The sequence below is a fragment of the Pongo pygmaeus genome, chromosome 3 (assembly GCF_028885625.2).
Source record: "Pongo pygmaeus isolate AG05252 chromosome 3, NHGRI_mPonPyg2-v2.0_pri, whole genome shotgun sequence".
In the NCBI taxonomy this organism is placed as follows: domain Eukaryota; kingdom Metazoa; phylum Chordata; class Mammalia; order Primates; family Hominidae; genus Pongo; species Pongo pygmaeus.
The window spans coordinates 47,481,132-47,495,254 of record NC_072376.2 but is presented as its reverse complement, the minus strand read 5'-3'; the positions used below and the strand labels follow the sequence as shown (position 1 = coordinate 47,495,254).

Here is a 14,123-nt window from a genome sequence, read left to right as displayed (position 1 = left end):
TTCAAGGGTCTGGTTTTACAGATTGGATGCTCATGTTCTGTAACTAATGAGTTTCCCTGTAAACAAATCTACCTGAGAAGTTAAATTATAACCAAAGATAGTTTGCTCATTAGCAGGAATCTAACCATAGATGGAGCACCTCATATTTGGCAGTTTACACATTAGATTGATCATTTAATTAAGAAATCATGAAGGATGTAACTTGACCTAAGTAACACAGCTAAGCAAGTAGAAAATTTGAGATTTTAACCAAAGTTTGTCTAATGTCCCAAGGTGATACTCTTGACTAGGCAAATTGCTTTTCACAGTAGGGGATCTAATGAATACTCCCTTGCCCAGTGTCTAGCATGTAATATCCTTTTTTTTTTAAAAAAAACTAAGAACAATAGCATTTTCTTAATCCTGCACATTCTATTTAAAGTTGACCCTTGAACAACTTGGGCTTGAACTACATGGGTCCACTTATATGTGGATTTTTTTCAACCAAACCGATCACCACGTGTACCTAGGGATGACTGTACTGTGGACTCAAATTGAGGTCTCTTAATGAGGAAGAGTTAATAGGTACTAAATAAATGTACACTGAATGAATGAATACATTAACTCACATTAGCTATTCTGAGGAGGCAATTTGATAAATTGTCTCAGAAAAGAACACATTTGTATATATTTACTAAATTATGATATTATACTAAATTACAATATTATACTAAATATAATATCATTGAGTCCTGGACCCCCAGACTTTGCCAGTGAAATCTGTATGAGAACCTTTGCACTCAAAGAGCTGTGGAAGGCAGTGTTGTTTATTTCATTATTATTATTTTTTCCTCAACCCATTTAAGGTGGAGTTTATCTCATTATTAATGTTGCTACTCTGAGAGCTGTATAGCCTCCATTTCCTCTTGTTTGGAATCCTAAGTAAAAAAAATACAGAAGTGTTTAATTCATTCATTCCGATGAATATTACTAAGGCACTGACGTGTACAATGCCTTATTTTCCTTTTTCTTTCTTTTCTTTTTTTTGTGAGAGAAAAAAGCCTACAATGCCTTATTTTTCAAACAGAACTCCTAATTCCCCTCTACCCCAAGCTTGCTTTTCCTTGTGTCCTTCCTGTCTCATCAAATTGCCACCTCTTTTTTAGTAGCTTTAAGTCAGAAAATCTACAGTCATCCTTGACTTCACTGTTTCACACACACCCCACAAACAATCAATCACCAAATCTTATTGCCTCTGTCTTAAAAATATATCCAGAATCTGACCTGTTCTCACCACTTCCACCTGTACAAACCTGGTCTGAACCATGCTCACCTCTCACTGAATGAATTACTACAGTTGCCTCCTGACTGTTCTCTACCTGATCTATCTTCTAAGACCTTAACTCTTTAAATCCCTCTTCCCCCTGGCTTCCTCTAACTTAGCCACAGTGGCTTCTCTGCTTTTCATTAAACACACCAACACAGTTCTGTCTTTGCACATGTTGTTTTGTTGCTGGGCAAACTCTTCCCCTGGAAGTGGGCATGGCTACCTCTGTGTCTATATTCAGGTCTCTGCTAAATGAGGCCTTTCCTGAAAACCCCATCTAAGATAGTCCTGCCCCACCCCATATCATTTTCTATTTCTTTCCCTTGTTTTCTTCTTTATCATATCAATAATCAACATCTGAGTGCTTATATATTTATTACTTTATTTATAGTCTTTCCCACCTTATTAGAGTGTATGCTCCACAAGGGCAGAAATTAGTTTTCTTACCTATTGACCCTGCAATGCTTAGAAGAGAGCCTGTCATTTAATATTTACATATTTGTTGAATGAATGACTATGCATAGTATCAAACTGAATGCTAGAGATACGGTAATGGACAAGTAATGGGCAACATAGACACGGTTCCTGATCTCATGACATTTACAGTTCCTACAGGGGAAATAGAGATAAACAATTAATTACATAACATTTAATTATTATAGTTATAAACATGAAGGCATCATTGACCTCTCTGGCTGAAGGTCTTGGTGTGTAGGAAGACAGACTATCAAATATTTAATAACTTAGGATCAAGAGCCAGAATCCCTCAAATCATATAATTTTTTAAATAAAAATACAGAGAATCAGTGTCATGCAAATGAGCATCTATAGTTAGAGGCAGTTTAAATAGGATTATAAAGATTTAGAGGGAGCTGACAAAGCAAGACAGGGAACAAGATTAAAAGTAGCCTACTAAATAGATAATCAAATGCAGCTATGTTCTTTCTGTCAGTCAAGGTTACTGCAGGTACCAGGAAAAGAAATCCAGTGATAGGTATACAGGGTCAAGCTAATCATGCTTTGGAGGGGAAAACACAACACAACACAACTCAGCACAACACAATATCGGAAAAATATTGTAGTATGTAACTTTTATATATGCACATGAAATTCCAACTTACCTTCAATTTCAGCAAAAAGATAATCTTCGCAAAGCCTTCGAGTTCAGTTCCTTTCCTCTCCAAATTTTTGGGCTCCTTGTATGTAATCTCTCAGCCCTTTATCACACTGTTTTGTAATCATCTCTTTCTCTCTCTCTCTTTTTTTTTTTGTTTGCCTGTGTCCTGCCTCTGTGGAGTCTCTGAGGAAGGAACTTTTCTTTGTGTCTCATAGAAAAGTGCCCAGCACACCGTAGATACTCAAGAATTATATGTGAAATGAATGTACAAACATTTGAGCAAATTTTATGCCTTTATGAAGGATTATTATTTTGCATTGTTAAACACTCTACACACATGAAAACACAGATTCTTATTAAAAATGAAAATACTGAATGAAAATTGAAAATAAATTGAAATTACTTCAGCTGGTTATATTTTGCTAGAATTATATAATAAATTACTTAGAAACAAGGTATAAAAATGGCTTTGTGTCTTTTTTTTTTGAAATAGAGTCTCACTCTGTCACCCAGGCTGGCAGTGGTGCAATCTCGGCTTACTGCAACTCTGCCTCCTGGGTTTAAGCCATTCTCCTGCCTCAGCCTCCCAAATAGCTGGGATTATGGGCATGCACCATCATGCCTTGCTCATTTTTGTATTTTAGTAGAGATGGAGTTTCACCATAGTGACCAGGCTGGTCTCAAACTCCTGACCTCAAGTGATCTGCCCACCTCTGCCTCCCAAAGTGATTACAAGCATGAGCCACTGCACCTGGCACAAGTTAATTACTTAATAGCCACAGATATCTGCTTATGAAAACTCCCATTGCAGCATAATGGGTACAGTTAAGCCCTCAGCAATATGCTGCGAAGCTCCAGTTTAGGTGCTCCACACTTTAGAAGGAAGGAAAAGGAAGAGAGAGCACAATTATGAAGTGTCTTCTTTATATACTGACAGTGTGTGAAATGCTAAATCCATTTAAGTCTCACAAAAACTTAATGAGGTAGGTGTTATTTCCATTTTACGAATAAGGAAATTGAATCTTAAAAAAGCTAAGTAATTTTCTCAAGACCACACAACTAATACACATGATCCCAGGAATCCGTAATATTCAGCTCATTCTTAAATATGGTTTTTTTTTGGGGGGGGGTGGGGGAAGATAGACGAAGGAAGTGTGAGAGCTAGTAAAGAAAGCAAATCAGTTATTTGGAATATGGAGAGAGAGAGTGTGTGTGTGTGTGTGTGTGTGTATGTGAGATTCATTGTGGAAGAGCTGTTTTATAATGACAAGTTCTATGAAGTTTCATGATATTGACCAAGATTTAAGTTGGCTAGAGGAAGAAAGGTTTACTAGAATCATTACCCTGTTTTATTTAATTCATTAAAATCATTTAAGAAAGTTTCAAGTAACAAGCAAACCATGAAAAAAATAGACATTCATGGCTACCTATTGGAGTGAATTCTGGATCTTGTCATTTTGATTTCTTTTTAGATATGTTTATTATAATTACATCATCTGTGTATTAGTTAGGTAGGACTGCAAGAAGATTGCTCTAATTAACCCTGGTATATTTTCTAACCAGAAAATATATGTTCCACTTTTAAAAAGAAACCATGTAAATTTATTGCAATGCAATTATTGTAAAACAAAGTTTAACTTTGATATTTGTCTTTTTAAATTATGATAGCCTCTTCTCAAGTATTTGCAATGCTTTAGGAACAGTAATAAATGCTTTATATTACTATGTCTCATTTTAATCCTCACAACAAACCTACTAGATATTATTATGCTCATTTCATGAAAACTGCAACTGAGGCCCAGCAGTTCATTATCATCCTCCAAATCCCAGAGCTAGTGAACAGCAGAGCTGAGATTCAAACTCAGTGCTGGGACTACAAAACCCATATATTTAAGCCCAGTGTGATATCGCAGAAAACTCCCCCAAAGTGGATAGCAACAGTTGGCATTAGAGAGGCTAAAGTAAAGTGAACACTGAATGTAAGAACAAAAAGGTCTTCGACATTCAACAACAGGCAGTCACTTTCTGAAGATCTTAACTCCCCAAGAAGCAATATTAAGTTGAAAATATTAAGGAGACCCACAGAGGTCTCGTCTGAGTACTTTCATGAATGCTAGATCCAAATTGGGTAATTAAAAAACATTTCTTAGATGTGAGGGACAATTATATATATTATATATACGTATGTGTGTGTGTGTATATATATATATTTTTTATTTGTTTGTTTGTTTTTTTGAGATGGAGTCTCAATGCCTTGCCCAGGCTGGAGTACTGCAGTAGCACTATCTCGGCTCACTGCAACCTCTGCCTCCTGGGTTCAAGCAATTCTCCTGCCTCAGCCTCCCGAGTACTTGGGATTGCAGGTGTGCACCACCATGCCTGCCTAATTTTTGTATTTTTAGTTGAGATGGGGTTTCACCATGTTGGCCAGGCTGGTCTCAAAATTCTGACCTTGTGTGATCCACCCGCCTCCACCTCCCAAAGTGTTGTGATTACAGGTGTAAGCCACCACGCTGGGCCTCAAGGGACAAGAATATCGTGAAAAGTAATAGTGGGCATTATCAAATTTTGCATTTGTATGTAGGTAAAGTGCTAAGGGGTTTACAGGTGCATTCAATGTAAAGATGAGGAAATTGAATAACAGTTGGTGAAAAACGTTTTTCTATAGAAGAATTCTTTGCTATCACTGTTAGAGGCAATTTGCTGAAATAGGTGACTTGACTAATTTTCCGTGTTTTTACCTTCCAGATGTCAAAAGTAGTGTGGTGCTCTGAAGTCAGATAGGCCTAGACATAGAGGTATCAGATAAAAAACAGACTACCCAGTTAAATTTGAATTTCAGATTTAAAAAACCCAATTTTTAAAATAAGTTTGTCTCATGCAATATTTGATATATACTTACACTGTACTTTTAGTTGCCAAATCTAGTAACCCTGTCTGGGTGTGAATCACAGCTAACTCTGATATGGTAGCAGCCATTGTGACTCTGGACAAATGACCTCATCTCCCAGCCTTCATTTTCTTCTTCAAAAGATGAAGTAGATACCTTTTCTACTTCACAGAATTGTTTTAGGATTTGAAGAAAGTTAAGTTCGTTCTCTTGATAATTTCTTTGTGTGTCTGTTGATTACTTCATGGGTTTCCAAATATTTACCATTAATTTCATAGAGATAGATTTAAGACACTGCCATGGTATTCAAGGCAAGGGGCTTATTCTCTTTTTCTTTTTCTTTTACTTTTTGTTGTTGTTGTTGTTTTTGAGACAAAGTCTCGCTCTGTCACCCAGTCTGGAGTGCAGTGGCATGATCTTGGCTCACTGCAACCTCTGCCTCCTGGGTTCAAGTGATTCTCCTACCTCAGCCTCCTGAGTAACTGGGATTACAGGCACTGTACCACCACACCCAGCTAGTTTTTGTATTTTTAGTAGAGACAGGGTTTCCTCAGGTTGGTCAGGCTGGTCTCAAACTCCTGACTTTGTGATCCACCCGCCTCAGTGTCTCAAAGTGCTGGGATTACAGGCGTGAGCCACCACGCCCCGCCAAGGGGCTTATTTTCTTAAGCAGATTATGTAGTCTAGAGAGGAGCATGAGATAAAAGGACGGACACAATAACATTTTAGCATAAAGCTAAATTGTGGCACAAAAGGCCACATGTGTTAATACACTTTTTTAGATCCAGTGATCTAATTTCTAAGTAAACACTAATCACAGAGGTACATAATGAAGAGTAAGAATATTCATTTTGAGGCTGGGCTCAGTGGCTCATGCCTGTAATCCTAGCACTTTGGGAGGCGCAGGTGGGCGGATCACTTGAGGCCAGGAGTTTGAGACCAGCCTGGCCAACATGGCGAAACCCCATCTCTACTAGAAATACAAAAATTTCTGGGCTTGGTAGCACACATCTGTAATCTCAGCTACTTGGGAGGCTGAGGCAGGAGAACTGCTTGAACCTGGGAGATGGAGGCTGCAGTGAGCTGCAATGGCACCACTGCACTCCAGCCTGGGCGAAAGAGCGAGACTCCATCTCAAAAAAAAGAATAGTCATTTTGAAATGTTTTAGACCAGAGGAAAAAATATCCAATAATAGGAAAATGAATCAATGAATTATGGCATAATGAAATACAATAGAAGATTATGTAATCTTAAAAAGAATGCATTAGATAGATATTTAGCAATATAAATATTATCATAATATAATATTACATAAAATCAGAATAATTTTAATTTAAAAATATAATGGTAGGTATAAGGAAAATGTTAATATTGGTTATCCCAAAATAGTAAGACTATGTTTCCATTTTCTTTTCTTTCTTTCTTTCTGTAATATCTTTTTATGAAGCATGTTTTATATTAGAAATAGGAATTTATTTTTACAATTCTGGAACTCAGAGGTCAATCTTCCTAAGGTACACAGTACTCCTCTAATTTTCTCTGCTAGGCATCTTGAGGTGCCTCCTCTCTTGAGAGCCGCCTACCCTACTGGAGCTGAAACCATTCAACTGAGGCAATCAGTGTTACTCGGTTGTTCATTGTTCAGCAGGAAAAATATTGCAAATACTGGAGAATGCATGATGTATCTTTGGAGCTAATAGATGGAAATAAAGGCAGTTTTGCTAAATGGAAAGAGTATTTATTTCATGTCATTCTGATTTTCAGCCATAAGCAAAAGTTTTGTGATATATTGCATAAAACAGTTCTTAGGGAAATTTACTTTTAGGTTATTAGAGTAACATTGAGACACTAACTGAAATATCGTGATGATTTTTGTACATCTAAAGTATGAATTATTCTTTCAGGCAAGCTCAGCTTTATCCTATTTTATTTCTTGACCAGATATGTGTCAAATATGCAATTCCTCCATAAAATAGACAATTAAAAGATCAATGACTGATGAAGCACACCCTATTAATATTTTAAATAACTTTTAATATCATGGCACTATATTTGAAAATGTAATTATACTTTGTAAAAAACCTAGACACTATTTTCAAGATTATAACCCTGGGTGAAGTTGGAGGTATAATTTTAATAAAATTCATCAGGCAATAGTACATTTGGTTTACTTTCAAATTTGTTGAGAGATGTAGCTTTGAGAACCCCTCTTTTATTCCTAACTCTTATTCATATTAATAGGCTCAGACTCAAGCAAAGGATAATGATGTTGCTGTTATTTTCATCCATGTGTAAATCCACAAATCCAATGCCGAGTCATGAAAATCCTACTTTGACAATGCGACGAACTGTTTATTTCCCTGGGAATAATTTTGAAAGCTACCATTTGTGTATCTTTAAGGAAAGGGAAAAAATCAGCATGTTTATTATTTTAAAAAAATTAGGGCCTGGATTTTGACAATGTCAAGATTTACAGTATATCCTTGTTTGTTTTGGATACACCAGTGACTTCCACTTCTAGAAGACAAAGTTATATTACTTAAACAACCAAAGGTAAGAACCCAGTGACAACGATAATTAGAGTTATATTTTTCACAAATGCTTATACTTCTGTTTTGACTCATTAAAGTATCAGCTTTTGCTTTGCTTTTCATGCGATGTGCTCTCTAGATACAGCTATGACTGTATTTTTATTAACTTCTCTGTCTTTTTGACAGGTAAGTGAATACTCCACCTGGCAATATGATTCTGCTAATCTGAATATCACAAAATAGTAAATGCTACCTACTTTTCACAAATTTTAGTTTTATTTTTAGAAGTCAAAAACAATGCCTTTGACAGGTATGTTTTTCCCTAAAGGAAGTGTCTTATACTGATTTTTCTTTCTAAAATATTTGGAGATAGGACACTATCAAACTTATATAAATCTTAAAGAATTCATTCCTAAAAATAAGAGCTCCAACTCACTGGAAACTTAAGTATCAGATACTTTATCAACATTATTATAACAACCTGCATATCCCCTTTCAGAGATGAATAAGTGGTCTGAATAGATTAAGTGCCTTACCCAAGGATACAATACTATTCTATGAAGGAGCTAGAATTTAAATCACCTTGCCTTCTTTTAAATAACTCTCTGTGATAAGCATGTATATTTTAATCAGAAAAAACCATTATTGGCTGGGCCTGGTAGGTCACATCTGTAATCCCAGCACTCTGGGAGGCTGGAGTAGGTAGATCCTTGAGCCCAACAGTTCGAGACCAGCCTGGGCAACATGGCAAAACCCCGTCTCTAAAAAAATGCAAAAATTAGCCCAGGTGTGGTGGCATGTGTCTGTAGTCCCAGCTACTCAGGAGGCTGAGGTGGGAGGATCACTTGAGCCCAGGAGGTTGAGGTTGCAGTGAGCTGAGATCACACCACTGCACTCCAGCCTGGGTGAAAGAGAGAGACGCTGTATCAAAAAAAAAAAAAAAAAAAAAAGAAAAAAGAAAAAACTGTTATCAATTACTGTCATGTTTTTCTTTAATTAAAAAATGAGTACTGCATTCATCAAGTAATAAGATTACATGTTTTAAAATATCAGTGATTTCATTCTATGTTGGAAAGTTGAACCCTCTTAAAACAAGATTTTAAAATGTTTCTATCAATAAAGATACATCTTATAACGGGCTTTTTACATTTTGACTTTTTGTTTATATATCCTTTAATCAATTTGTTCAATTACACTCATTCTTTCACTTGGCTAACACCCATAAACACCAATCACTCATTTCATTGTCATTTTCCCACTCAGCAAATAAAAGAGGGTGGGGAGTGAAGTATTAGGGTGTCAATGAAATTAAAAGGCCTATTATTTATCTGTTGTACCTTATGTCCCGTAGAGAATACACCCTCTTTTCTCCATTCTGGAAACATTTACAAACATTGTTAACAAAAATAATCTCAGTAAAGCAAAAAACTATACAGGCCACAGTCAAAGTTAGAAATTAATGAGAAAAGTATAAATTACAGACCCTAGTCCCTAGAGAAAAAAATTTTTTTTTTCTTTTATTATTATTATTATTATCATTATTATACTTTAGGTTTTATGGTACATGTGCGCAATGTGCAGGTAAGTTACATATGTATACATGTGCCATGCTGGTGCGCTGCACCCACCAACTTGTCATCTAGCATTAGGTATATCTCCCAATGCTATCCCTCCCCCCTCCCCCCACCCCACAACAGTCCCCGAAGTGTGATGTTCCCCTTCCTGTGTCCATGTGTTCTCATTGTTCAATTCCCATCTATGAGTGAGAATATGCGGTGTTTGGTTTTTTGTTCTTGCGATAGTTTACTGAGAATGATGATTTCCAGTTTCATCCATGTCCCTACAAAGGACGTGAACTCATCATTTTTTATGGCTGCATAGTATTCCATGGTGTATATGTGCCACATTTTCTTAATCTAGTCTATCATTGTTGGACATTTGGGTTGGTTCCAAGTCTTTGCTATTGTGAATAATGCGGCAATAAACATACGTGTGCATGTGTCTTTATAGCAGCATGATTTATAGTCCTTTGGGTATATACCCAGTAATGGGATGGCTGGGTCAAATGGAATTTCTAGTTCTAGATCCCTGAGGAATCGCCACACTGACTTCCACAAGGGTTGAACTAGTTTACAGTCCCACCAACAGTGTAAAAGTGTTCCTATTTCTCCACATCCTCTCCAGCACCTGTTGTTTCCTGACTTTTTAATGATTGCCATTCTAACTGGTGTGAGATGGTATCTCATTGTGGTTTTGATTTGCATTTCTCTGATGGCCAGTGATGGTGAGCATTTTTTCATGTGTTTTTTGGCTGCATAAATGTCTTCTTTTGAGAAGTGTCTGTTCATGTCCTTCGCCCACTTTTTGATGGGGTTGTTTGTTTTTTTCTTGTAAATTTGTTGGAGTTCATTGTAGATTCTGGATATTAGCCCTTTGTCAGATGAGTAGGTTGCGAAAATGTTCTCCCATTTTGTAGGTTGCCTGTTCACTCTGATGGTAGTTTCCTTTGCTGTGCAGAAGCTCTTTAGTTTAATTAGATCCCATTTGTCAATTTTGGCTTTTGTTGCCATTGCTTTTGGTGTTTTAGACATGAAGTCCTTGCCCATGCCTATGTCCTGAATGGTAATGCCTAGGTTTTCTTCTAGGGTTTTTATGGTTTTAGGTCTAATGTTTAAGTCTTTAATCCATCTTGAATTGATTTTTGTATAAGGTGTAAGGAAGGGATCCAGTTTCAGCTTTCTACATATGGCTAGCCAGTTTTCCCAGCACCATTTATTAAATAGGGAATCCTTTCCCCATTTCTTGTTTTTGTCAGGTTTGTCAAAGATCAGATAGTTGTAGATATGTGGCATTATTTCTGACGGCTCTGTTCTGTTCCATTGATCTATATCTCTGTTTTGGTACCAGTACCATGCTGTTTTGGTTACTGTAGCCTTGTAGTATAGTTTGAAGTCAGGTAGTGTGATGCCTCCAGCTTTGTTCTTTTGGCTTAGGATTGACTTGGCGATGCGGGCTCTTTTTCGGTTCCATATGAACTTTAAAGTAGTTTTTTCCAATTCTGTGAAGAAAGTCATTGGTAGCTTGATGGGGATGGCATTGAATCTGTAAATTACCTTGGGAAGGATGGCCATTTTCATGATATTGATTCTTCCTACCCATGAGCATGGAATGTTCTTCCATTTGTTTGTATCCTCTTTTATTTCCTTGAGCAGTGGTTTGTAGTTCTCCTTGAAGAGGTCTTTCACATCCCTTGTAAGTTGGATTCCTAGGTATTTTATTCTCTTTGAAGCAATTGTGAATGGGAGTTCACTCATGATTTGGCTCTCTGTTTGTCTGTTATTGATGTATAAGAATGCTTGTGATTTTTGCACATTGATTTTGTATCCTGAGACTTTGCTGAAGTTGCTTATCAGCTTAAGGAGATTTTGGGCTGAGACAATGGGGTTTTCTAGATATACTATCATGTGATCTGCAAACAGGGACAATTTGACTTCCTCTTTTCCTAATTGAATACCCTTGATTTCCTTCTCCTGCCTAATTGCCCTGGCCAGAACTTCCAACACTATGTTGAATAGGAGTGGCGAGAGAGGGCATCCCTGTCTTGTGCCAGTTTTCAAAGGGAATGCTTCCAGTTTTTGCCCATTCAGTATGATATTGGCTGTGGGTTTGTCATAAATAGCTCTTATTATTTTGAGATACGTCCCATCAATACCTAATTTATTGAGAGTTTTTAGCATGAAGGGTTGTTGAATTTTGTCAAAGGCCTTTTCTGCATCTATTGAGATAATCATGTGGTTTTTGTCTTTGGTTCTGTTTATATGCTGGATTACATTTATTGATTTGCGTATATTGAACCAGCCTTGCATCCCAGGGATGAAGCCCACTTGATCATGGTGGATAAGCTTTTTGATATGCTGCTGGATTCTGTTTGCCAGTATCTTATTGAGGATTTTTGCATCAATGTTCATCAAGGATATTGGTCTAAAATTCTCTTTTTTTGTTGTGTCTCTGCCAGGCTTTGGTATCAGGATGATGCTGGCCTCATAAAATGAGTTAGGGAGGATTCCCTCTTTTTCTATTGATTGGAATAGTTTCAGAAGGAATGGTACCAGCTCCTCCTTGTACCTCTGGTAGAATTCGGCTGTGAACCCATCTGGTCCTGGACTTTTTTTGGTTGGTAAGCTATTGATTATTGCCACAATTTCAGCTCCTGTTATTGGTCTATTCAGAGATTCAACTTCTTCCTGGTTTAGTCTTGGGAGGGTGTATGTGTTGAGGAATTTATCCATTTCTTCTAGATTTTCTAGTTTATTTGCATAGAGGTGTTTGTAATATTCTCTGATGGTAGTTTGTATTTCTGTGGGATCGGTGGTGATATCCCCTTTATCATTTTTTATTGCATCTATTTGATTCTTCTCTCTTTTTTTCTTTATTAATCTTGCTAGCGGTCTATCAATTTTGTTGATCCTTTCAAAAAACCAGCTCCTGGATTCATTTATTTTTTGAAGGGTTTTTTGTGTCTCTATTTCCTTCAGTTCTGCTCTGATTTTAGTTATTTCTTGCCTTCTGCTAGCTTTTGAATGTGTTTGCTCTTGCTTTTCTAGTTCTTTTAATTGTGATGTTAGGGTGTCAATTTTGGATCTTTCCTGCTTTCTCTTGTGGGCATTTAGTGCTATAAATTTCCCTCTACACACTGCTTTGAATGCATCCCAGAGATTCTGGTATGTTGTGTCTTGGTTCTCGTTGGTTTCAAAGATGTAAAACTGCAATGTAAAACTGCAAACAGATGGTATTATATAGTCTTAGAAAAATGGTGGGGTTGATATGGTTTGGCTGTGTACCCACCCAAACTTCATCTTGAACTGCAGCTCCCATAATCCCTATGTGTCATGGGAGGAACTCAGTGGGAGGCAGTGAAATCATGGGAGTGAGTTTTTCCCATGCTAGTCTCATGATAGTGAATAAGTCTCATGAGATCTGATGATTTTATAAAGGGGAGTTCCCCTGCACAAGCTCTCTTGCCAGCTGCCATGTAAGATGTGCCTTTGCTTCTCCTTTGCTTTCTACCATGATTGTGAGGCGCCCCCTAGCCATGTGGAACTATGAGTCCATTAAACCTCTTTCCTTTATAAATTACCCAGTCTCAGGTATGTCTTTATTAGCAGCATGAGGACAGACTAATACATAGGGTGAAACTTTTGATTATATATGTAAATACATAAAAATAGCCTTTCCACTAATAAGACTTCTTTCTCCTCAGGTATGAAACTATCCATGAAGAAAAATATTATCAATACACAGCAGTCTTTTGTAACCATGCCCAATGTGATTGTACCAGATATTGAAAAGGAAATACGAAGGATGGAAAATGGAGCATGCAGGTAAATCCAAACATTTTCCCATGCATTTTTATTATTAGCTACAGTTCTTTAATTTAACTAGATTTAATTTCAATTTAGCTTTATAATTTGTAACCTTGAACTTTGTAATGTATTTAGCTAATTTATTTATACTTTGGAACTGCATAACTTGTCTAACAAATGAACATAGATTTTATTTATTTATTTATTTATTTATTTTGAGATGGAGTCTCACTCTGTTGCCCAGGCTGGAACACAGTGGCACAATCTCAGCTCACTGCAACCTCTGCCTTCTGGGTTCAAGTGATTCTCCTGCCTCAGCCTCCCAGGTATCTGGGACTACATGTGTGCACCACCAAACCAGGCTAATTTTTTTTTTGTATTTTTAGTAGAGACAGAGTTTTGCCATATTGGCCAGGCTGGTCTCGAACTACTGACCTCAAGTGATCTGCCTGCCTCGGCCTCCCAAAGTGTTGGGATTACAGGCGTGAGCCACTATGCCCAGCCTGAACATAGATATTATTGTGGTCACTTTTTTGGAAGCACCTATTAAGCACCTATGCCAAACATTTCTTTAGTCAATGGCAGGGCTTTTCCTTAAGTGACATTTTGAATCTAAAGAGATGACATTGCCATAGATACATATGAAAAGTACTCAGAGTATGAAATGCTAGCAACGTGATTTAAAAGTATAATTTAAAGTGCTTACTCTATAAATGAATATAATGTATATGAATGTGGTTGAATTTACTTTTAGTGGGAGGAAACATTAGTTAGAAAACTAGCTCACACAAAGGTATAATATGATGTAAGTCCCAGATATCACACTTGCTATTTGATAAATATTAACATCAACCAATGCATCAAACAATAGGAATGTGGAAAACCTAGAAACTAGTTTCTTAGTTAAATGCATTT

The 14,123-nt window shown here is 36.9% G+C and overlaps 1 protein-coding gene across 4 annotated transcripts in view; it reads left to right on the top strand.

Annotated features, from left to right (window-relative positions):
• Nucleotides 1-14,123, top strand: part of CNGA1 (cyclic nucleotide gated channel subunit alpha 1) — a 57,441-nt gene that overhangs the window by 27,594 nt on the left and 15,724 nt on the right. For all 4 annotated transcript variants that reach the window (XM_054485935.1, XM_063663632.1, XM_054485937.2 and 1 more), the window contains one exon: nt 13,106-13,226. In XM_054485935.1, the coding sequence (XP_054341910.1) occupies nt 13,106-13,226 (121 nt within the window). The remainder of the gene's footprint in view (nt 1-13,105; nt 13,227-14,123) is intronic.